The sequence below is a fragment of the Rhamphochromis longiceps genome, linkage group LG5, assembly GCF_057381845.1.
Source record: "Rhamphochromis longiceps isolate RC_006_pf linkage group LG5, R_longiceps_female_GT1.1, whole genome shotgun sequence".
NCBI lineage: Eukaryota > Metazoa > Chordata > Actinopteri > Cichliformes > Cichlidae > Rhamphochromis > Rhamphochromis longiceps.
The window spans coordinates 38,083,860-38,106,762 of record NC_140561.1 but is presented as its reverse complement, the minus strand read 5'-3'; the positions used below and the strand labels follow the sequence as shown (position 1 = coordinate 38,106,762).

Genomic DNA, 22,903 nt, shown 5'->3' with positions numbered 1-22,903 from the left:
AAGCCAACTATGGCTACGAAGAACAGCTCAACTTTTACAATCAATCAAGTTATGTTAAAGACACGAATAAGGCAGAGATTTAAAAAAGCTAAATAATGTTCAAAAGGCAAATACATGTTGGAAATGTTTAGGCAGGAGTAAGGATAAACAAATCCATTCAAACAACCTAATTCACTGAGTTAATCCTTTTTTTTTTTTTTTTTTTTTTGGCCTGTCCCGTTTGGCTCTTTTGCATCAGAATTGTTGTCTAAAGGCAAAGAAAGATGCCCAACGGATTTACTTTACCAAACTGACCATCCTAGCCTTGCCGTAATGGTCCATTTGATTCACCTTTTATTGTTTATTTTATTTTCACTTGCTGAATACGGGACAGACTTGACTGGGGGAAAGAAGGGGAGAAAGAAAGAGGGAAAGAGAAACAGCTGAGAAGAGGGACGGGGGAGAAGGGCAAAAGACAAAAACCAACAGAACGGGCAGAGAAAAAAAATGCATATATCAATCACCTGGATCACCTGCTGAGAAAGAAAAAAGAAAGCAAGCAGAAGAGAACAAGAGTAATAGAATAAACAACATCACAATGATATATGGGAATATGACAGTAAATACTAAATGTTAAACATTATTGTGCAGCACATAAGATCAACAGAACACAGTGTGCTTTGAGGTAGGAGCCAAAAAGGGTGTAGTTTGTGGGTGTGATCACCCGTGTGTACACCTGTGAGCATGGACGCGCTTGTTTTTTGTTTTTTAAAAGGTTCCTTCATGTAATGATCTGCTAGAGGGTGTGGGGGGGCCACAGCCCCGTCCTCCAGGGCGTGAAGCAGGTGTGGAGGAGATCCAGAGGCCCCCAGAACACAACAGACCAAGGAAGACCAACAGAGGGGCAGCTGCGCCACTGTCCCAGAAAGAGCTGAGGAGAGTCCCAGATGAGGGCTCACTCAGCAGCCGCGGAGCAGAAGCCAGGGGGAGTTGCAGTGACGCACTCGTGAGCTCCGCCGGCAGCCAGCTGCGCCTGAGTGACCGAGCCCCAGGCCGAGAGGCCGGGGGCACCCCACCTCCGAAGTGGCCCGAGCGAGCCCCAGGCTCCAGGCCCCGATAAGCGGCCGCCAAGGAGTGAGCCGGTGTGTACCTGGACGCCCATCCCCGGACACAAAGAACCACCAACGCACCGATGTCTGAGGGGGTCCGCCACTGGCAGGGGAAGTGGTGGTAGGGGGAGATAGGCCTCCAAACCTTGGAGGGCCTGAGATGTCCCCAGAGAGGTGGCGCCTGACACCCAACCTGACATATAGACACAGACATACAGGCACACACAGATACAAACATCCATTCCCACCCTCATGCTCTCATATGCACTTACTCCACACTCAACCAACGTGGAGACAGACATAAAGAGACGTTGTACACACGATCACACTCCCCAAGCGTACTCTACAAACCGGGTCTAGGTGCCCCCGCCCCTGGAGGGGGGAACTGCACCCAGACCCAGGTGGTGTTTCCCTTTTCCCTGCGGTGGGAGGAGGCAGACCGCCCCGACTCCGCAGCAGCAGGAAGGCTCCACACTCCAGACCGCAGTCGGACGGCCAACTCCTCCTCCTAGCCCCCCTGCTCCAGCAGGTCGCAGAGAACGGGGGTGAGAGAAGACTCCAAACCTCCCTCCACCCGCTCATTGTAATGTTGATGCATGTGTGTTCTAAGGTGCATTTAAAACCCAGGAGGGCTTGGAGCTACCTGCCAGAGAGCAGCAGGTAAGCGCATGGTCCCTCCTGCTAGCCCTCAATGTCTACGTGTATTTAAAATTGAGAGGTGGGCAACGATGCCAGGGGTGGGGTGTACACCCTGATGGTACTTTGGACTCCGTGTATCGTGCCCACCCCCAAGATCCTATATGTATGTGTAATGAGAGTGTGAGTAATGTGAATGTCTAAGTTGTGGGATAAAATTGAGGCAGAGGCAGCCAGAAGGGGACAGGGGGGGGGGGGGGGGGGGTAGCCTCCTCTGCACCCTGGTGACATACCCCTACTCCAAGGCCCTGCATGTGTGGGTGGTTGTGGTGGAGCGGGAAGAGGGAGGCAGCTGGAGATGGGGAGGGAAGGAAGGGAGGGGCAGGTGACCCCTCCCTGGGGCCAGCTCCCCCGCTGACCCCAGTAGGCACCCCCATACTCCGCGACCCGCCAGGGAAAGGGGGCCCAGGCCCATCCAGACCGGGCCCAGTGCAGCAGCGCCGCCCGGCCCCACAGAGCCCGGGACAGTCCACCCAACCCCACCACAGAGAAAACTGCACCCACCCCACCATCCACTCATCTTCCAGACTACATAAGACAATAAACACCCAGGCTGAGATCTTCCTCCACCTCTCCTGTATCTCCCCCTCCTGCAGAGGCAGCTCCTGAGGAGAGGAAAGCTCCTGCAAGATGTGACAATCTCCCCCACCAGTTGAAGAGCCCCCCAGGTGGCTCGACGCACCGGCGGCACCCTGCTCCAGGGCTGGGCCCCCATGCACCCACCCGCCCACAACCCCGGCAACACACCAACCAGGACCCAAGCCCCCGAGGCCCGGTCCGGGTCCCAGCCCAGAGACGGAGCGCCCCCAGAACCTCACGCCCATCCCGGACCCACCCAGGGGCAGCCAGGCTACCAGGTCAGTAACCCACGTCCGTCAGCACAGACCCTCCCCTAGCCCCGCTGCACGCAGCCGCGAGGAAACAGTCACCGGAGAGCCAACAGAGCCCCTAACCGGACATGACTGCTACCCCGGGTTGAGCCCCCCAAGGAAGATGCCTCCGGGGAACCCCCCGACGCCCTAAGCCTGTCCCTACCCCCACACCAATCACAACAGTGAAGGCGGGACCAAACTATGACCCCCCACCCCCACTAGGTGATGGAGCTGATCAAAGGAGCCCAGAGCAATTGATCTGATGTGGTGGCAGAGGCTGTATCAAGACTAATGTAATCTAATAGATAATTTCTATATTGGTTAGAATTAAGATTATTTTTATTTTTCCAGTTCATGAGGACTGTTTTCTTGGCTATGCATAGGGCAGTGAAAACCATATGGGCGATATTCTTTTCTGAAGTGACATTATCTAAGCTGCCCAACAAACACACTAAGGGGGAAGTTGGAATGTTACATTTCAGACACTTCGATAAGTCTTCACATATCTCGCGCCAAAACTTCTGAACTGGTGGACAGAACCAAAGAGCGTGGATATAATTGTCCAGTGAATTGGTTGAGTCACTGAGTTAATCCTAATGGATTAAAAGATTATAAATAAAATAGAAAATAAGGACAAAGTGCAGGCTAACAGTACAAACCCAATTATTATGTAAACATATTGGATTAACTGGTGATATCAGTCACTAAATGACTCAAATGAAAGACATTGAGAAAGAAGCTTTTTTGTAAGTCTGACTGGTCTGTGGGTCAGATAAAAAGGTTAGTAAACACTCTTGACGCAAACTCAAGAAAGTTCCAGACAACATTAAGTGGCATACAGGTATTGCCCCTCATTACGATCTCATATAAAACCAGAGAGAGCCAGAAAGTGTGGCTTAGTTAAAGTTATATTATACCGATTATTAATTAAAGTCAAGAAGGTGAAATATGGTAAGAACCACAAAAAGTGACTAAAATCGCCAAAACAGCTGTTTTACTCACATATTGTTTTGAACATTGCTGTCATGTGCATCATTATTTTGGAAGTCGAGGTGTTTGGCAGGGCTGTTCTGATTGGAGTTGGACTCAGGTAGCCTGGGCTCACTCTCTGGTGTTGAGGGAGAAGTAGGAGAAACAGATATAGGAGAGGAAGGAGCAGAGGTAGCAGCAGGAGCAGCAGCAGCAGCAGCAGGGGCTGCTTGGTTCCTGCTGTGGAAAACAGCGTTGCAGAAGGCAATGGGCTGATCGCTGAAGCCTCGGATAAAGAAGGGGTTGGTGGGAGAGCAGACTGGGTAGTGGCCAGGGCGTACAGGCTTGGCTGTAAGTGATAACAGAGAACAATGTATTGATTGATTCACTCATCCATTAAAGCCAGACATATTTAATTTGCCCTACAGGATGCTTAAAGCCCAACACTGAAAATATATTAATGTAAAGCGAAATATCACAGATAGTCTTGTTTGCTGTGCTTTAATCCTCGAATGAAAATCATTATGCTGAAAGCGCTCATTTAAATCAATAGCTCATTTTCTCATTACAGCAGCACATGCATCTGAGTTGAAGTAGCAAGCTAGTGATCAGACTGAATTACACTGTTATTCTAATGTTTCGCATTTCTTTCAGGAGAATATGCCTACCGCGTAAATCCTTAGAAGCCCAATGTTCCACCAACTGTTACATTCTTTCATGCAAAAACTCTCTCGACAGCTTTTTGTTTTGTTTAAGTAAATTCTTTTCTCATTTCGGTGCAACGTAAACAGTCCTTTGCATATCTGTGCGTTCCACAGCAGGAGAATTCAGTTACATGCATGTTTGCTTCCTGAATATGAAACAAGATTGGAAGAGGAAGAAAAGGGCATCAGCTCGATCATGCAGGTTGTGAAAATGTGGTGATATGTTAAGAGGAATGTAGGAAGGAGACAACAGATGAGTAGAGCAGAGAGGGCAAAGCACACAATGGATGCTGCTTGTGGGAAAATCTCAACAGGGACGTGAAAAGAATGGCTGCACAATGCTGAACGATTTTTCTCACATGCTGCATTACAAAGGAAGCGATCTGATGGGAGGGAGATGAAACGCACAACGGTGTCTACATGTACAACATCACACATGTAGTGCTGGAGAGGATATACATACTATATCCTTCCTACAGTGCAGCCAAAGGAAGTGGCATGGGCTTTGCATGCATTTTCCCTCCTTATTTTATTGTTGAATTTGGGGCTTATACATCACATCATAAAAAGAAAATTAGACTGACTTTTAGATTTACCACATTTGAGTGGATTAACCGACATGTTCTGATGAATCGGTTGATTTAAATTCAATGTTTTTCAGGTGCTGTGCTGCCCAATTACTGAGAAACAGCTTTCATATGTGTCTCTGAACTGTTATGAAACGATGCAGTGGCTGTGAATTTGCTGCAGACTAAATGATTGGATGCATTTTACAGCTACCTACAGATTAAAAGATACTGCAGTGTTAAAGCAATCGCAAAGCTTTTACAGAAATGACACATGCAGCACTGTCATGTAATTTCTAGCAGACTGCGGCTGTTATTTTGAATCTGTGAGCAACTTGTATACGTTACCGATGAGCGCAGCATGGGGTCGGCGGAAGGGAGCGCGGGCCCTCATCACATCTTTGATTCGCTCCACTTCCTGTTGGTAGCGATGGCGGTCCTTCATGGCTCCTTCTTTTGCCTCCTTCAGCGCACCCTCGAGCGCCTTAACTCGCTCAGCTGTAGACCGAAGACGTTTCTCCAGTTTTGGAAGCTCACAGCGCAGATCTGCATTGTCACGTACCAGCTGTAACACAAATCCGACATGTGCAAAAAACAAGCTATAACTACAGAAAGACAGTTATACATTTTCTATGATTCAAAGCACTTTCTTGCTACAGGCCTCCACTCTCACACACTCACACTCTGATGAATGCACCAGGGCAGCTCAGGGTTCAGTATCTTGCCCAAGGATACTTTATAAGCAGACTAAAGGAGCAGGGGATCAGTCCACTGGCTGCTAATTGGTAGATGACCCATTTTACTTCCTGAACCATTGCCCCCCCCCAAAGAGTTGCTCATATGTTTTGCAATCTAAGAATTTTTTTTTACTAAGAATATAGTGCAGAGTACAAAAAGTGGAGCATAGGAAGTGTGTGACCATAACGTCCATTTCAGATCAGCTAGGGTCAAATGGGTGCAGTGGGGTGGAACAGAGAAACATCAAGTGTAACCTGAAAATTGTACCAGGAAGAGACAGCCCACAATTGTACCAGTGTTGTAAAGAGCACTACTTCAGTCTGAACTCTCCTGAACACAGAGCCAGTCTATCAGAAATCTACAACCGGGAAAAAGTAGGACAACTCTGTTGAATCATCTCCATTTAAGTTTCTGTTTTGAATTAAAATAATGGGCCTGAACACAAACAGAAAAATGAATCAATGAATGTTTCAAGGTATTTTAGAGGGGACCAGCATGGCAGCTGTTCCTCTACACCTCAGATCTCAGCAGAGCCTCAAAACATCATGAGAATATGAATTAGCCTAAGCATAGAAGGGAAGAATAGACTCACAATCCTCTTGAATATTGTGCAGCTTTGATGAGCAGATGCTGTAAACAGTTGCGTGACATTATGATAATCATCATTATGATTTCCCTAAACATGTATTAAATCCATGGGTGTAATGGATCTTTTAAACTGGGTATATTTAAAGGAACATAGTTGCTAGATGCTGATATGAGTGTCGGAGCTGTTGTTGGATCTTTGGATGTCCATGACACATGAGGCAATCTGTGATCTGATTTTCACTTGGTGAAAATGTGCATGAACAGTAATACCGAGACGAGTTGCTCTAACTTGCAGTTGTGCCGTTCTTACAGTAGCACCCCACCCCTGCAGCACTTTCAGCAGGATATTGTCTGACCCCACACTGCCAGAGTACTGCAGGTCTTTCTGGATCAGTAGTATATATCCAGAAATTCCCCGTCCAAGCATTTAGTCTCAGTGTGACTCCTAAAAAACACAACTGGGACATGGAGGGTCGATGCCACTGTACTCAACCAGGAACAGAGAGCAGCTCCTGATAACTGATCCAGACACCTGTGCAGTCCATGCACAGACAGGTGGCTTCTTGCATCATTCCAGAGGTGGCCATACCTTGTATTAAATATTCATATATATCAGCCTTGGCCTAGAAAATCCATATCTGCACTTGTCAGTTAATATTATAATGTGCCTATATTTCTGAAGTTATTATTTATGAAGCTAAATCAACACGAGGATGCAATGATTTAAATCTGCCTCATGCTGCATGTTTCCTCTAAACGCAAAAGTTAATAAGTGAGCACCTAAACACTGACGGTCTGCTTCTGTGTGATCATGCAAACTAATCCATACCCTGCAGAGATAATGAGCACTATAGCTGAGATTTTTTCACAATGGGCAAAGTTATCTAGCAGCCAAAGCATTGATGTGTTTGGGATATTCACCTGTGGCTTGTTGGCGTTAGTTTGTTTGCTGGCGAGATAGTTTAGTGACGATTGCTCAGTTTTTACAGTTGACGGACAGACAGAGATGATTAAATCTGTGCAGCGGCAGAGAAACTTGCAGCTTTGGTGTAGTGGCCACTGCCCATTTGCAAGCATTATCACTTTACTGCTGATTTATGACCATGACTTTCACCTTCCATTCCCACAGTATCAGCAGGTGGTGGATGGGATGGAGTCTCCCAGCAGCCACTTTAGGATTGGTTTTCTGCCTGACAAACTGCTGCACTGCAGCTTTCACCAATCTGCCAGCCTGCAGAACATTCAGCACATCCAACACTTAGTCCACGGCGGTAGTCCATTTAGGAATATTAAAAATATGAGGTGTGTGCGTATGTTTATGACTTTCTGAGAGCAAGGTTGGTTTTCAGAGTTTGTGTGGAAGCCAGAGTGCGGAGAAAAAACCGAGAATGCCTGTTTGCACCTGCATCAGGAGTGTTCAAGTCTTACTGTTTTATACAGTGAGGCGTCCTTTCCCTGGAGACAGAGGGGGGGTTAACAAATCCTGCTGCTCTGTTTTCAAGGAGACTTTCATGTGAACTTGGTGTAGTGAGATGATCGATCGTGCTAGCGTTTCTTTTGCCCACAGGAGAGAAATGACAAACAGTGCACACAGCTCTGTATTTGAATTTGTCTGTGCCTCTTTGTCCGCCGCACATATTCATCGTAGACATTTTTTGATTTACTGCTGCAACCCTGCAGAGGGGAAATCAGGCCCCCTGGTCAAAGGGAACCTGGTCATTGGTCTTAATTTTCAAACTAGGTGTGGACAGGTCAAATGTTTCCTGTTTCTGTCACTATAAATTAAAGTTTTGTAGGAGCTGTGTGCTGTTACCTGTTTGTGAACCTTTGTAAGCTGGTCCAGGTTGTTTTCAAGAAAGGAAATCTTTTGTTTCTGGGTGATGTATCCGCCAGTATCATCAGGCTCCATCTGTGCACTCTGTCGATTAAAAAAGGAGATGAAATAGAAAATAGAATAGAAAATGTCACCGTAACTCTAGGCAGAACCACCTGTTTCTATGTGTTGAGTAAAAGGGTTTAGTTATGTCTCTTACTTTTCTAACTCGAGTTGTGAGGTCTTGAACGAAAAGCTTGCGGAGGTTGTGCAGGGTGTGGAGCTCACGAGCCTGCAGTGTGAATAAAGGAACAGAGAAAATAGTGCAGTTAAAGCAGTTCGAGAGGACTGAGTCATTGAATCGTGACAGAATTTATTAACTTACAACAGTTTCCTCCAGGCCTTTCAGATCCTGTTTTGATTGTTCGTGTCGTTCATGGAGGAATCTATAGACAGACAGATAAATGCTCAGACACAGACGCATAGAAGAGTCAAACTGAACTTCTCTTTATCCAAACGATTACCAAATTCTTGCCAGAATAATTCATGAATAGAGAACAAAGGCAGCACATAATGCCTGCCCCACTCATGGGCTGTTATCCATCTGCCATCTGATGCAATATGCTGCAAAGGTCAGAGTAGAAAGAGGCCTATTAGCTGCCAGCTGCCACCTTATTCTGAAAGTCCATAATGGAGATGCAAAGAGAGTCAGACAGGAAGAAAAGGACCAAGAGAGGAGCAGGCTAAGAAAGAGTTAACAGCAGAAGAGTAAGATACTGTAAATAGAATTCAGTCAGAGCTTCCGAGCGTGAGGAAAATAAATAGACAAAAGGAAGACAAATGACAGAGAGAAATGGAAGACGCAAATCAAAAGAGGCAGCTCAGCTCGCCCCCAGGCCTCCATATGGTGAAGTGTTTGAAAGCCGGCCAGGACAGTAAAGCAGCAACTCACGTCAATTCCTCCAGCTGCCGGCTCTTGTGATGCTCTCGGCTTCTGAGACGTTCAAAGTCACTGTGCAGTTGTTCTAGCTCCAGCTGCTGCCTCTGGTTACAACTGAAAAAAGGTGTTAAGTGACTCAGTCGTGACATCTTTTATATATTATCTTTTTATATTACAAAAACACAGGGATGTAGATATTAGCAACATAAGCACAACCCTTGGGATTTTTGGAGGAATGGAATTAAAAAAAATGGAGGTTAGTTTTGTTTCTAAGGCAGAGAGAACAGCGAGTGAGCTGGAGATTGAAGAGTGAGATGCACTGATGAGAAAAAAAAAGAATGAATAAGAAAGGACACATTTGTATTTTCTGATTGCTCCACAGTAGTTCTAAAATAAAAAATAAATACATTTGCAAAATGCTCGGGGAAGATTGGGGTGGGATGCTACCTGGTCATTAAGTTTTTATTGACTCCTATTGCCACAAGCTTCATGCTATTATTTTCTCTGAGCCACACACCCACACCCCAAAGATTGATGCCCAACAACTTTTTTTTGTTTAATCATCTCTAGCAAACACTTCCAGTGAGTCACCGGTGATGATCACGTGCATACTTTACAAAAATCCCACATAGTATGCCTTTAAGTGTTCTTAGCTGCTTTTAACTGGTTTCCTTCTGATTTTATTTAATTAGGGTATCCTTACAAAACCTTTCTGTCACATGAGAAAAGAGCTGTCTGTTCCAGTCCCAGGCATATGGCTCCAGCTCAGTGGTGTGCACAGGAGCAAAAATGATGAAGAAGCACCATTAGTGCATGCAGTGTAAGGATTTATTTTTGCCCCTAATTCAAATCATGGCTGTACTTGCCAGACAGGCATTTTGGCAGAGCAGAGGGGCACTTAAGTAGCCCAAGTGTGTAATTAGGTCACAACTAGAGCATTGAAATGCCCCATTAGAGTATGGACACAACATATTTTTCAGTGGCACTTACCAAAAAAAGGGTGCACACCTGTAAACACTTGCATTTGCGTGTGATCCTTGCAATCTGCACTACCATTTAATGTATACCTACTTTTTGACATTCTCTTTAAAGGATCCGGAGGGCATCCCTGCTCCTGTTTTATATGCGTTCCACCTCACCGACATCCATCCTTCCGATCTATTTTAAAGCTGCTTATCCAAATCAGGCTGTGTGAGCAGGATAAGCAGAGCAGCACCAAATGTCTGTTCAAACTGAAATTCTCTGCAGCTGCTCCTTGGGTGTTAACAGATACTCCCAGGCCAGCTGGAAAATGTACTTTAGTCCCTAGAGAGGGTCTGCCCAGTGGTCTCCTCCCAGATGGCCACGCTTGGTGTAGTACATCATCAGAACAAGGTACCTGAAGGGATAGGTTTTCATTTAGGCCAAACCAGGCCAGTGGCTCCTCGCATTGGGGTTGTAGCAGCTTGGCTCTGCAGCTTCCTGACCATGTAAACCACCCACACGTTTTCATTTCAGCCAGTCTGAACATTGGGGCTTAGACCGTGTTGAAGGTTTGAGAGATACTGAAAACATGTATTCCCAGTTTGAGCGTTTACAAACCACTTATGAGGGTAAAATTGAATTTCAAATTTGAGCATGCAGCTGTGTTGCTGTGGTACGGTAAGTTGTCTCCCTTAGAAAACATTCATGGCCTATATTTCCGCAGTGCCACGGTCTCAACGACTGAAAGAAATATTTTTCTATAGCATCCTTGTGATTTTTCTGCTGGAACGATTTGATTCTTTAACTTAAAATACTTTTCTTTTCAAACTCTTGCACAAGTTACAGATTTCCAAAAACTGAGTCTTGGTTTTGAAAAGTAAAGAATTTACGGTGAAGTACTCACTCAGTTAAGTCATCGATGATCTTTTGCTTCTCATTGATCTCGTCTCGCAGGCGGCCCAGTTGTTTGCTGTGCACCTCACGGTGTGACTCCATCTGCTGCTCCAGAGCCCTCTGGGGTATTGGCGACAGAAGGGGGGAAGAGACAGATCGAGTATCGTAACACGGGAGTCAGAGGAGAACAAAGTGACTAAATAACGAGAAGAAAATTACACGCACCGGTGCACATGTGGACATGCCAAACCACACGGGCATTAAACACAAACTTACACACCCCACGCTGTCCATACACTACCACTGACGGGACTGTGAGACTCGGCTACTGAAAGTGGAGCGTGACACACACAGGAACGCTCACACTCGTGTGCTCTCGATGCTCTCACGAACACATCCACAAATACAAGCAGATAATGAAAACAACAAACAACACCAGCTGTTTAAAAGTGTCTGGCAGCTGAAAACTACATCTGTTTACTTTTATTTGGGAATTTGGCATCGCTGGAATTTCATCCTTCATTTCTGTCAAATCTTTTGACCTTGAAAAGATGTGCTGCTTTTTAGGCAAATCTCATTTTGATCAAGTCATTATGAATCTTTGTGGTTTTCAGTCACTTAACCCTTGTGTGGTGTTCGTATTTTTGTTACTCAGCCAGTGTTCATGGGTCTGGTGGACCCGCTAGAGTTTTGGCTTTCCAAATTAACACTATCAAACAATTTTATGTTAAATTACTCAACAGATGTTTACTTCATCCCAATTACAAGACATATGAACAGCAAACATGGTTAATTTTTTCCCTTTACCTTTGTTAGATCACATTTATGAATTAATGTGCTTCTCGTTTTTCTTTTATATAAAATGTTATAAATAAATCAGTTATAATCAAGTGGAGTGAGTGGAAAGACACAACACATTTACACGTGAAAAAATAATTAATTGTTTAATTTTTCTTTTGAAAAAAACTGAACACGGGTCTCACAGACCCGAACACCATACAAGGGTTAATAGTTTGACGGCTGAATGTGAGGATACTCTGTGGCTGTCCTGTGGCCATGCTTCCTGTAACCATCTGATATTTGAGACTTCCTGTTTTGCTGTTTGCAGTTAATTGTTCAGGACACATGTAGATAGATTTACATTAAGATGCAAGACTAAAACATCATTGGATGTTCCTCTGACTGCTTTTTATTCGTTGTTTTGCATTCCCTCTTTTGCCTAGGCCTTGGTTGTGATTGGTCACTGGTATTTGGACTACAAACTGACCACAAACAAAAAGCAAACAGCTTCCAGTACTAGAAATAATGCCCATTGCCTACAGATTCGTCACATTCATATGCCGATATCTGCTTTTCATATTACCACTCGATGATTGTGAATGATGTAAAATGCTTCTAGGGGCCAGAATGACAATCAATAATCTGTGCAGCCACTACCTAACAAACTATAGCTGTTCCAGAGGGCAGTGAGTTATCATTTCCTTGCCGAGCTTGCTATGATTGCGTCTTTATTCTAAACTAAGGCAATGAGTTGAAAGCTGCAGTGTCTGAATGATTGTACAGACATCGAATTGTCATCTTCTTATCAACACTACCAATAAAAGGGGTTGAAAGCAAATTTCTGAATATATGAAACAATTTCTTTAGTTTATTAAATCATTCCTACAGTCATTTACACACTTGAGTCCAACTACACGTGCAGTCACAGGCAAACACACACCCTGCACACGCACACCTGCAGTTGGCTGAGAGGGTGCGAGAAAAGGTCATTACATCAAGTTGCTCTCACTGTAGTCATGGTTACCTTTATATCACAGGAGTTCTGGGCAGACGTGTGATTCTCCCCCCTGGTCACTTGTGACATGCTCTCTGAAATAAGCACACACACAGAGAAAGAGCGAGAGGATGGCGGTAAGAGGAGCAGATAAAAGCGGCGCGCACAGATGTTGATGATGGTGACCTGACTTTGACAGCACAGCAGTATCACCACTTCATGTTGACAGCGAAGGCAGCGTGATCTAAGTGATGTCTCGGGTGTGATAATATCTATCTGCAAATGACATCTATTGTGTCATGCAGATCTGATATTGACTCACTGCTGTTCCTGGTGTCTGATGATGAAATTACCGAGCGCTCTACCTCAGACCACACCGTGCGATCAACGTGACCTGCAGCACTTTGTGTTAATCTGCTTGTGTTATGGCTTGAGGACCGTCTGACTCGACTGCTGAGCAGGACTAAAATTGATTTCCCTGCCCTTAATTCCACTGGTTATTTAATGCCATTCTGTGAGACTCCATGGGAAGAGTGACTTACACTGCCTTTGGCCTTATTTGGGAATTGCGTCAGTGTACTGTGGGAGTATCTACAGCTGGACCATGCACGAGTTTCAAATGTAAAATCAATCTATTAGTGCTGGTGTTGTGAAATGTTTGGGAGCTTAAGCTTTTTTGTGTTCTTGTTTTTCTTTTGCTTGACAGGACAAAAAGGCCTCTGGCAGCAACTGAAGCTCTATTAAAGATAGCAACCTGAAGCTACTTCCTCCCATTTCTAGCCCAGAGACACTAAAATGCAGCAACATATTTTCTGTCTTCTCACTATTTACTTTGTCCTGAAGTTATTTGGCTTGACTGAGTCAGAGCACTGACATTATATTTAACTCCGGCATTTCTCATCAGTAGTGGATTAATCTACTTACTTTGCAGTCAGTCCCGAAATGACAGCGTCACCACGTATCACTTTAGGATATTTGTTAATGAAAAATATGCATTTATTAGAAGAAAACTCTCTTGCATTTACTTCATTTGAGTTTATATTGAGAAAAGACCTGTTTTGCTGACAGTAAAGATTGGCTTCACTCCTGGAAACTTGTGTTTGGCTCTATTTATTGAGTGTAAATCTGTCATTTTTCTGGTCGGACCATATTGAAATTTTCTTCACCAAAGAGTCTGAATGAATACTAAAATCTTTGCTCCCAGTTTGCTATTTTGCTCTCGTAGGTAAAACATTTTAACTTGAGCCTAGAGCAATCTATTATAAAAAGGAGTACCCACATACTACACTTGCCAAATTGAACTAATATTGACTGGCCTCAAATTCTCAACTCCACCGAGTATTTCAGCAACATGTGCTCGTACACTTAGACTCCAAAACTTGTCTAACTGACCAAGTCTCACAATCTTATATCCACCCAAAAAGTCTTTTTGATTTTGTTTTGAGAGTGAAATACTAGCAAGAGCACAACGAATAAGATCTTCTTTTGAGAATATATGTCTGTTATTTCTTATTTAGTTTATAAACCCTAAAACTAGTTACTTTCCCTGCATATTAGGCTCATTTATATCACCAAGACACTATTTGAGATGATATTGTATCTTAGACGTCCCAAAAGGTTGATTCTGTTTATCTGGACGTAGCGTTTTCAGCGGGAGAAACGTTTCGTTACTCATCCAAGTGACTTCTTCAGTGTCAGCTGACTGCAGGTTTCCCCAACTTTATAAACAATACAATGATTGAAGCTAGCACCACTGAATGAACATTGGGCTGTGAGGTCAGTTCCTCGATCATTAATATGCACATTTTCATGACCATTGATCAACAACCACTGATGAAATCCCATTAATCAATGGTCTTTGATCAATGAGTACCATTCACAGAGAGTTGGGGAATGGCTGCGATCACAGCACTGTATCTTAAAAGCATTTTTTAGCTGTGAAATCATTTTACAAGCCCTCCCAGTAACAGTTCACACACTTAGACTTTTGTTGTACAAACCCTAACAGCATGAAGGTGCTGGTATCCTGTGGGTTCTCCCCCCACAGTCCAAAGTTATTCAAGTGAAGTTAATTGCTGATTCTAAATTGATCGTGTTTGTTAGCCCTATGACAGACTATTGACCAGAAGAAGCATCTTGTTCAGTTGCTCTTGTTCTAAGATCATTTCTCTCAAAGTGAGAATGAAGCAACGCCAAAGGTTTATGAAGCACTTGTTATGAGTGTGTCAACACTTCTTTTAAGAGATTTCTCACTTGACTAAAGTTTAGACATTTTTTTTCTCATTTCAAGAAATCTTACTGTTATGATATTTTGATACCACGGTTAGCATTTACAGAAGATTGTTTTATACAGGAAAACTGTTACTCAATAAGGCCTATATACTAGTTGTTTTTCTCTTTCTCTGTGACCCAAGAATTAATGTGTAAGACTCACAGGCTGGTACCCCAAGGTCGAAAACACCACAGAGACGAGACCACTTCCTTACTCCCATCCTCCCTTCCTTATCTCTTAGAAAAAGGCTCGTTAAAGGCCAGGTGGTTTGTTTCAGAATTCACTAATGAAAGAACTCTGTATTCTGTGTATTTTGCTGGGATGATCATAAATTATAGCTGAACTGATAAACTACACACAGGATACTTCTTTGCTCACAAGGCAGGAAGACGTTTCCTTATTTGGTCTGTACCGGTTTGAACTGGGAAAGCTGACACACGAACCTTTTTTTCCTCTATATAAACTGCTGTGTATCAAATAAACCTTTGAGTCGATTGGGAAGGCAACCTAAAGCAGTCTCTGTTTTCTTGTTCTCCCAAGCTGCTCCCGAGCTCGTACTAACACGCTGAATGGCATACCTGAGTGTTACTTTAAATAATTAGGAATCTTAGAAGGAAAGGACAAAACTCTGCTTATCGCTCACGCCACGGAGGAAACCCGGGATGGCAATTTCCTTCAATTTTGGTGTCAGAAGTGGGATGACTGACAGAAGGTAAATATGCGTCTTTCATATTTATATAAAGACCTATTATACCTCTCTCAGTGATCGATCCATAAAAAAACGGGATATGCTGACGAAGTTTCACTTAGTGATCCAGAGAGATACACTGACTGACTTCCTCAGTCCCCGAATAAAGTAAATTAACCCTTGTGTGGTGTTGGTGGACACAGGAAGTTGCCTGTTGTCTTGAATATTTTAATTTTGTTTAAGTTGCTCACTCAGAAAGAGTGACACAGGAAGTTGCCTGTTGTCTTAAATACTTCTCGTTAAGTGAGAAGTTGCTCACCAAAGAGTGACACAGGGAGAAGTTGAACGGGTCTCACAGACCCGATTACCATACAAGGGTTAAAAGCAGTAAATTAAAAGCAGAAAGACACAGGAAGTTGCCTGTTGTTTTACGAGAAGTTGCTCGTTAAGCGAGAAGTTGCTCGCTAAGTGAGAGTTGCTCACACAAACAAAAAATTGCTAGCAATAAATTTAAAGTAACCTCAGCTGTGCCGCAGCGAAAATACTAACATAAATCCTTCAAGCGTGTAAACCCCTCTGGAAATCACTGAACATGAGTCAGAATTATTCAAAGACCACAGACAGGTCCGATAAAAAATCTAAAGTACCTGTAAAACCAAAAATTAATAAAATACAAAATAAAGTCTCAAATAACGGCTCAGTGCGCCTCCCATTTCCGGTTACGTGTAACCTACGTCCGCGAATCGGTGAAGACGTCCATGATCACGTATCCAGAACATGCGGGAGTGCTTATGTGACTGACTTTGTTTACAACTTAAGAAGTTCAATGCATTCTAATTTATTTCCGGAGCCTTATCCCGAACGATTATCGCCAGAAACCAGGTCAGTAGAAATGTTGAATATCATTTGTGATAAGAAAAGTAGTCTGCTTAAAAAGTCCTGTAGAAAATATGATAGAATGCCGCGACGTGATGCATCAAATGTTACCGCTATGGACAAAAGGAGGGTAAATAATGACAAAGTCGCCGATTTCTTTAAGAATCTAAAGAAATTCCTGCTAACAATGTCCAGAGACAAAATTGACTTAAATGCAGTAACTATGTGTAAACAGAAGCCTGATGAATCTATCCTAGTATTCATAAAACGCTTTATGCACTGTTGGACAAGCTAGAGGTGCAAATTTAGCTCAGTTTTCCAGCAGCCGCAGACACCCAAAGCAAAAATGAATTTGTGTATTTCATTTAACATAAAGGGTGAAATGTTTGCTGACACTGATAACAGCTTATGTTTTCTCTGCCCTATGTACCGACATGATGGAGAAGGAACATCCTCTGTGTCAGCTGGACCCTCAGCAGAGAATGAACTCAACATCCTTTTTGTCCGGTACTCTATGTCACACACTGTGCCAAAAAAACGTGTACAGACGCCACTAACAGGTAATCCCATGACTGGGAGCCACACTTTTGTTTCTCTCACACTTTTCAACAACATGATAACTGCTCACACAAGTGAAGGTCAAACAGTGATTTTGTTACATAACTCAGACATAGGTTATGACATAACTACACCATGTCGTCACATAGATCTAACCTAACCTATCCACTGTACTATTTCTGCAGTTACATTGCCAGCTGAATACCAGAATATGACATTGTGGTCTAAAAGTGAGAATGATATAGGATTTATTGACTGTACACTTTATCACGTACACCTATTAAAACACAACAAGCCAGTATATGTCAAGCAACATCCCATTTCCACGGAAAAAGCCGCAGCCCTAGATGTCATGATAGGAGATTTAGAGACTACAGGAGTAATAAAGCCTACAGTATCTCGATATATTACTCCTGTCAATCCTGTGCCAAAGCCTAACAAACCTGGCGTATGGCGTTTCATACAAGACTTAAGGCAAATTAATGCAGTCAACATTCCTCTGCCACCTCTCGTTTCAGATGTTCACAGCATATTGACATGCTTTGCATACACACTTTACCGTGGTGGATTTATGCTCCGCTCCTTTTTCTCAGTAAGACACACAGCCGTTATTTGCATTCACACATAGAAATAAGCAGTACACTTGGACTCGTTTGCCCCAAGGCATGATGGACAGCTCTGCTGCTTTCTCAATGGTGCTTCACTCCTCCAGGGCTGCACCCTGATCCACATGTGGATGACCTCCTCCTCTGTGCTGAAAGTGAAAAACTGTGTCAAACTGCTACACACATGCTTCTCCAGCACCTCCAAAAGACTGGCCACAAAGCATCAGCAAAGAAAATGCAGTACTGTCAGACTTCTGTTCAATATTTGGGATTCACACTGTCTCACGGAAAACGTTCCATGACTGCAGACAGGGTCAAAGCTGTGACCTCCGTCCCTCGTCCCACTACACAGAAGGACATGTTGTCCTTCCTGGGCATGGTGAACTATTGCAGACAGTGGATACCAGACTGTTCTTTTCATGACCACATTCTGCGTGACTGTTGTAAAAAAGACAAGCCTCCTCGAATACTGTGGTCCACAGAAATGACTGCCTCTTTCAATGCATTACAGGGAGTGCTGACCTCCGCCACTCAAAGGTGCTGCCTGAATTGTTCAGGAATGCCGGCCTGCCTGAGGGCAGTAGCAGCTTGCTCTATCATGATAAGGGACTGCGAGAAGCTCACACTCTCACATGACACTATTCTACACACCAATCACCAGGTCACGACCATTGTAGCAAACATAACTAAACAACATATGCAAATCTCACTATAAAAGCGAGCAGCACACCTGATTCGCCAGCACATTTATTGATCCTATGCTATGTTCTTCTGACCGACAGGATGGCTCAGACAGGCTTGACGTTCATGACTGCATGACACGTATACAGGAATCCACAGCACCACGTCCAGATTTAGAGCAAACACCTATCCCAGACTCAGCCACGGTTTATGTGGACGGGTCCTGTTCAAGGCCGAATGACAACTCATTTCTTTGTGGCTATTCAGTGGTAACAGTGCCTGACATCATACTAGAGGCTCACTCATTACCATTTCACTCAGCACAAAAAGCAGAGCTCATGGCTTTAATACGCGCCTGTGAGCTACATTTGGATAAGCATGTGACAATTTGCGCAGACAGCCGCTATGCATTTGGCGTTGTGCATGACTTTGGCACATTGTGGAGACAGAGAGGATTTAGATCTGCTGATGGAAAATAAATTGCTAAATTCTGATTTTGTTCAAAGACTTTTTCAGGCTATACAGCTGCCATCGGCCGTTGCAGTTGTAAAAACGAAAGGACACAGTACAGCTGACACAGACGAAGCAACAGGTAATGCCTTAGCAGACGTGACAGCCAAGGCTGCAGCTGCATCACAGCTCCCACCTCCGCAGGAAGTATTATCTGTGCCCCTACAGCTGCCACTTGTTACACTCCCAGACTATTTAGACACAAATGTTGATTTAAAATTCATACAAGAGCAAGCCTCTGCATGTGATTACACCTATTGGGAGAATAATGACTGTACCTTAGATGACAGAGATGGCTTATACAAAATCTTAAGGGTTTGATTGCCCTCCCATCTTCCCTGATGCCAGTCCTTGCCCGACATTTTCACGGTGTGAGTCATGTCGGACAAAGAGGGGTAATAGGGGCAATAAAATTAAGATTTGTAATTGAGAAAACATTGCATGCAGTAAAAAGCATATTAGCAACCTGTCTAACATGTGCACGAACTAATGTAGGTAGCTCAAAAGCGAAACATCAGCATTTACCACAACCAGATTTTCCATTTCATACATTACAAATTGATTTCACACATATGCCAGCACAAGGAAGCATCAAGTACTTACTGGTAATAGTGGATCAATTTAGTAAATGAGTAGAAGCTTATCCAACATCAAAAGAAACTGCAGAAGTAGTCTGTCAAAAGTTGAGCAATGAAATAATACCCAGATTCGGAATACCTCACCAGATTAACAGTGATAGAGGATCTTCATTCACATCAGAAGTAATTCAAAAGTGTGCTAAAACTTTAATGACCAGGGTCAAATTACTTACTCAAGTCCTGTGTGAGATTAGAATGACTCAATCTACAGTAACCAAATTATTTCCATTTGAAATAAGACTATTTCCAACACCATGGTCAGCTTCCAGAGGGGCACCGCTAGTAGAAGGTGATGTATATTGCATTGTCCACTGATGTTCACAACCTGGTAGAAAAACTGAATAATAACTATCAGAAAGTTTGTCTCTCTCAGCCTTTCCCCTCCACAGTTCCACCAGTGGAGACAAGGAGACGCATGTTGGAGAAGCCACTAAAACCAAGGACACTCTGGGAGGCCGCGCGTGTTCCAGCCCCAGACTGTACTGGCAGTGACGAAGAACCAGCATCCTCACAGACGGACAACCTCAGTGGATTCATGCCAGCAGGGTTAAGACCAGCCCAATCGGACCATCTCAGGCGTCGGATCAAGCAGATGACATCTCCGGCGAGCCAGCGCCCGGAACTAGAGCAAATAAACACACACGGGTAGATAACATCTCAGGCGAGCCAGCGCCCGGATCCAAAAGTTACATACACACACGCAATCACTGATTAACACACAACGTCTGAAAGAACAACAACAAGGTACTCAAACATCCAGCAGGAACAGAAAGCCAAAAGTACCACATGATGTCTAACCTGATAAAGCCAGACTCATTCCATCCTGATAATGGAGAAAATGAAATGCCCATTGTCATCATACGACGCTTATTCAATGTCTCTCGAACCTGGGACCAGGCCAGGAGACGACTGAAGAACTGTTTTTCTTATATATTTAGGTTATTTATCATACTTATCGCATTAACCTTAGGATTTTTCTTTGCTATGTTGTATTGTAGACTGCAACCATGTTCACATTTCTGCAGGTCATATTTTGCTGACTATACCTCATGCTCCATTTTGCAAGACACCTACTTAATGCACTCCTCACGCTCCCTAAAATCAGTAAATGACAACATAAACGCCACTAATAAACCATTTTATGCACCCTCTAGAACAGGAGCTAACGCCTGGTATGAAAATGCCAGAACAGCCGCTCGTGATTTAGGAAACAGTAACTGTTATGTCTGTTCAAAGGCTAATCCAGAACAGGTAATAGTAGGATACCCCATATCCGGTTTCCCCCTCACTGAGGGACTAGAGGAAATCGGCGGAGATAATGCTCTCCTTAAAGACGCTTTACAGTTGACTCTGAGCCCTCTCGACTGCTTACTTAGACACACACACACACCAACTAACCCTGAGACTCCATTAGGCGAATTATTGAAGTTATCTAATGACACCGCAGGGACCTGCGCCCAAATGAAACGCCCTAAGAATAGGTTAAAGCCCTCACTGCCCTTAGGACAGATCCCTCTCCATTTTAATACTAGTATGATATGTCTGCGCAGACTAAAGTTAACTGGCCCAGACACACACATAGATTATACAAAGGATAACTATACATTCTTCTCTGACTCCCCAGGTGCACGCTGTAATGAGACATGGCTAGCTGTCTCTATGGCTGAAGTTTTATCATATCTGGAGGAACACACACACAGTTCAAGTTCGAGCAGAGACTCGATCATTGTTCCCCCAGACGGTGTATTAAATGACACTGACTGGGGGGAGTTAGTTAAATCACACATGGTCACGCGCCTGACCAGACCAATCCCACATGCTTATTGGATGTGCAATAATACTCTTAGATTAGCTTTACCTGTTAATTGGACCGGTACCTGTGGTCTAGTAACCGCTGATGTATGCTGTACTTTCATTCCCAATAATACCGCTCCTAACGGTTCATTCACACAAGCTATGAATAAACTTGAAGCATTGCAGATAGAACTAATTGCCAATGCAGGTCACGGTCAGTGGCTACATAAGTGGCTGCAGGACACGTTTGGGAGATGGAAGGAACTAATTGTAGCCTTTGTAACCGTTGCAGCATGTTTTTGATGATTATTGTCTGTTGTGTGATACCATGTATACGCTCTCGGAATTTTTGATATTAAGCTTCCTCAAAGGACTAGTTACATTTATGATTTGTTTCACATTTATGATTTGTCTTTATATTATGTTATTACATTCTGTCTTTATACTATGTTATCATTTCATGATAAAAGGGGAGAACTGTTATGATATTTTGATACCACGGTTAGCATTTACAGAAGATTGTTTTATACAGGAAAACTGTTACTCAATAAGGCCTATATACTAGTTGTTTTTCTCTTTCTCTGTGACCCAAGAATTAATGTGTAAGACTCACAGGCTGGTACCCCAAGGTCGAAAACACCACAGAGACGAGACCACTTCCTTACTCCCATCCTCCCTTCCTTATCTCTTAGAAAAAGGCTCGTTAAAGGCCAGGTGGTTTGTTTCAGAATTCACTAATGAAAGAACTCTGTATTCTGTGTATTTTGCTGGGATGATCATAAATTATAGCTGAACTGATAAACTACACACAGGATACTTCTTTGCTCACAAGGCAGGAAGACGTTTCCTTATTTGGTCTGTACCGGTTTGAACTGGGAAAGCTGACACACGAACCTTTTTTTCCTCTATATAAACTGCTGTGTATCAAATAAACCTTTGAGTCGATTGGGAAGGCAACCTAAAGCAGTCTCTGTTTTCTTGTTCTCCCAAGCTGCTCCCGAGCTCGTACTAACACGCTGAATGGCATACCTGAGTGTTACTTTAAATAATTAGGAATCTTAGAAGGAAAGGACAAAACTCTGCTTATCGCTCACGCCACGGAGGAAACCCGGGATGGCAATTTCCTTCAGTGTTATTTTATTATTTTACTTGATTATAGTCTGGATTTTCTCAAATTACATATTTTTTCCTTATATTTAGCCAATTTTTGCAGTGTATTTAGTGATACTTATCTCTGTAGATGGTGGCTGCTCACTGACCAGTTATATTACCATTTTAGTGCAGACAAAAATACGATGCTGCTGTTTATATTGTCACTTTCATCATCATCAAAATCTGTGTTTCTCCACTGCATTAGATCATGATCAATCACCAACTCTAATATACTAAACTAAAATGAGTAAAATGCTTACCTATTATGCTGATTTCTTACTCTGTATTGTTTTTTATGCACACAACTGAACATGTTTAAAATAGTCGTTATTATCACCGCTGTATTATCTTAGATCAACCTCTGTCTGAAATAAGGAGTTTGCCTCATCTCCTCTTATGGCCACGCTCCCTTCAAGTTGACTTTCTTCTGACTGGCTGCCTCTAACAAACAGAAGGTTGGAACCACAGGTGGGTGGTGCTTCTGTGTTCACAGGCAGCAATGTGGTCACAAAATTACCATACCA

The 22,903-nt window shown here is 43.4% G+C and overlaps 1 protein-coding gene and 1 long non-coding RNA gene across 4 annotated transcripts in view; one reads left to right on the top strand and one right to left on the bottom strand.

Moving 5' to 3' along the window:
* Nucleotides 1-22,903, bottom strand: part of kif5ab (kinesin family member 5A, b) — an 83,346-nt gene that overhangs the window by 8,256 nt on the left and 52,187 nt on the right. The window contains exons 18-25 of the mRNA XM_085407544.1: nt 12,636-12,700; nt 10,842-10,951; nt 8,987-9,088; nt 8,420-8,480; nt 8,255-8,326; nt 8,035-8,139; nt 5,244-5,460; nt 3,659-3,974 (exon numbers count right to left, since the gene is read on the bottom strand). Coding sequence (XP_085263670.1) covers nt 3,659-3,974; nt 5,244-5,460; nt 8,035-8,139; nt 8,255-8,326; nt 8,420-8,480; nt 8,987-9,088; nt 10,842-10,951; nt 12,636-12,700 — 1,048 coding nt within the window. The remainder of the gene's footprint in view (nt 1-3,658; nt 3,975-5,243; nt 5,461-8,034; nt 8,140-8,254; nt 8,327-8,419; nt 8,481-8,986; nt 9,089-10,841; nt 10,952-12,635; nt 12,701-22,903) is intronic.
* On the top strand, nt 14,908-22,184 carry LOC146670555 (uncharacterized). 3 transcript variants are annotated; one of them, XR_014911803.1, is made up of 4 exons: nt 14,908-15,801; nt 15,870-16,447; nt 16,888-17,001; nt 17,712-22,184. It is a non-coding gene; the product is annotated as an uncharacterized LOC146670555 (long non-coding RNA). The 3 variants fall into 3 exon arrangements; XR_014911802.1 differs by having other exon boundaries at nt 14,908-16,447; XR_014911801.1 differs by lacking the exons at nt 14,908-15,801; nt 15,870-16,447 and having other exon boundaries at nt 16,454-17,001.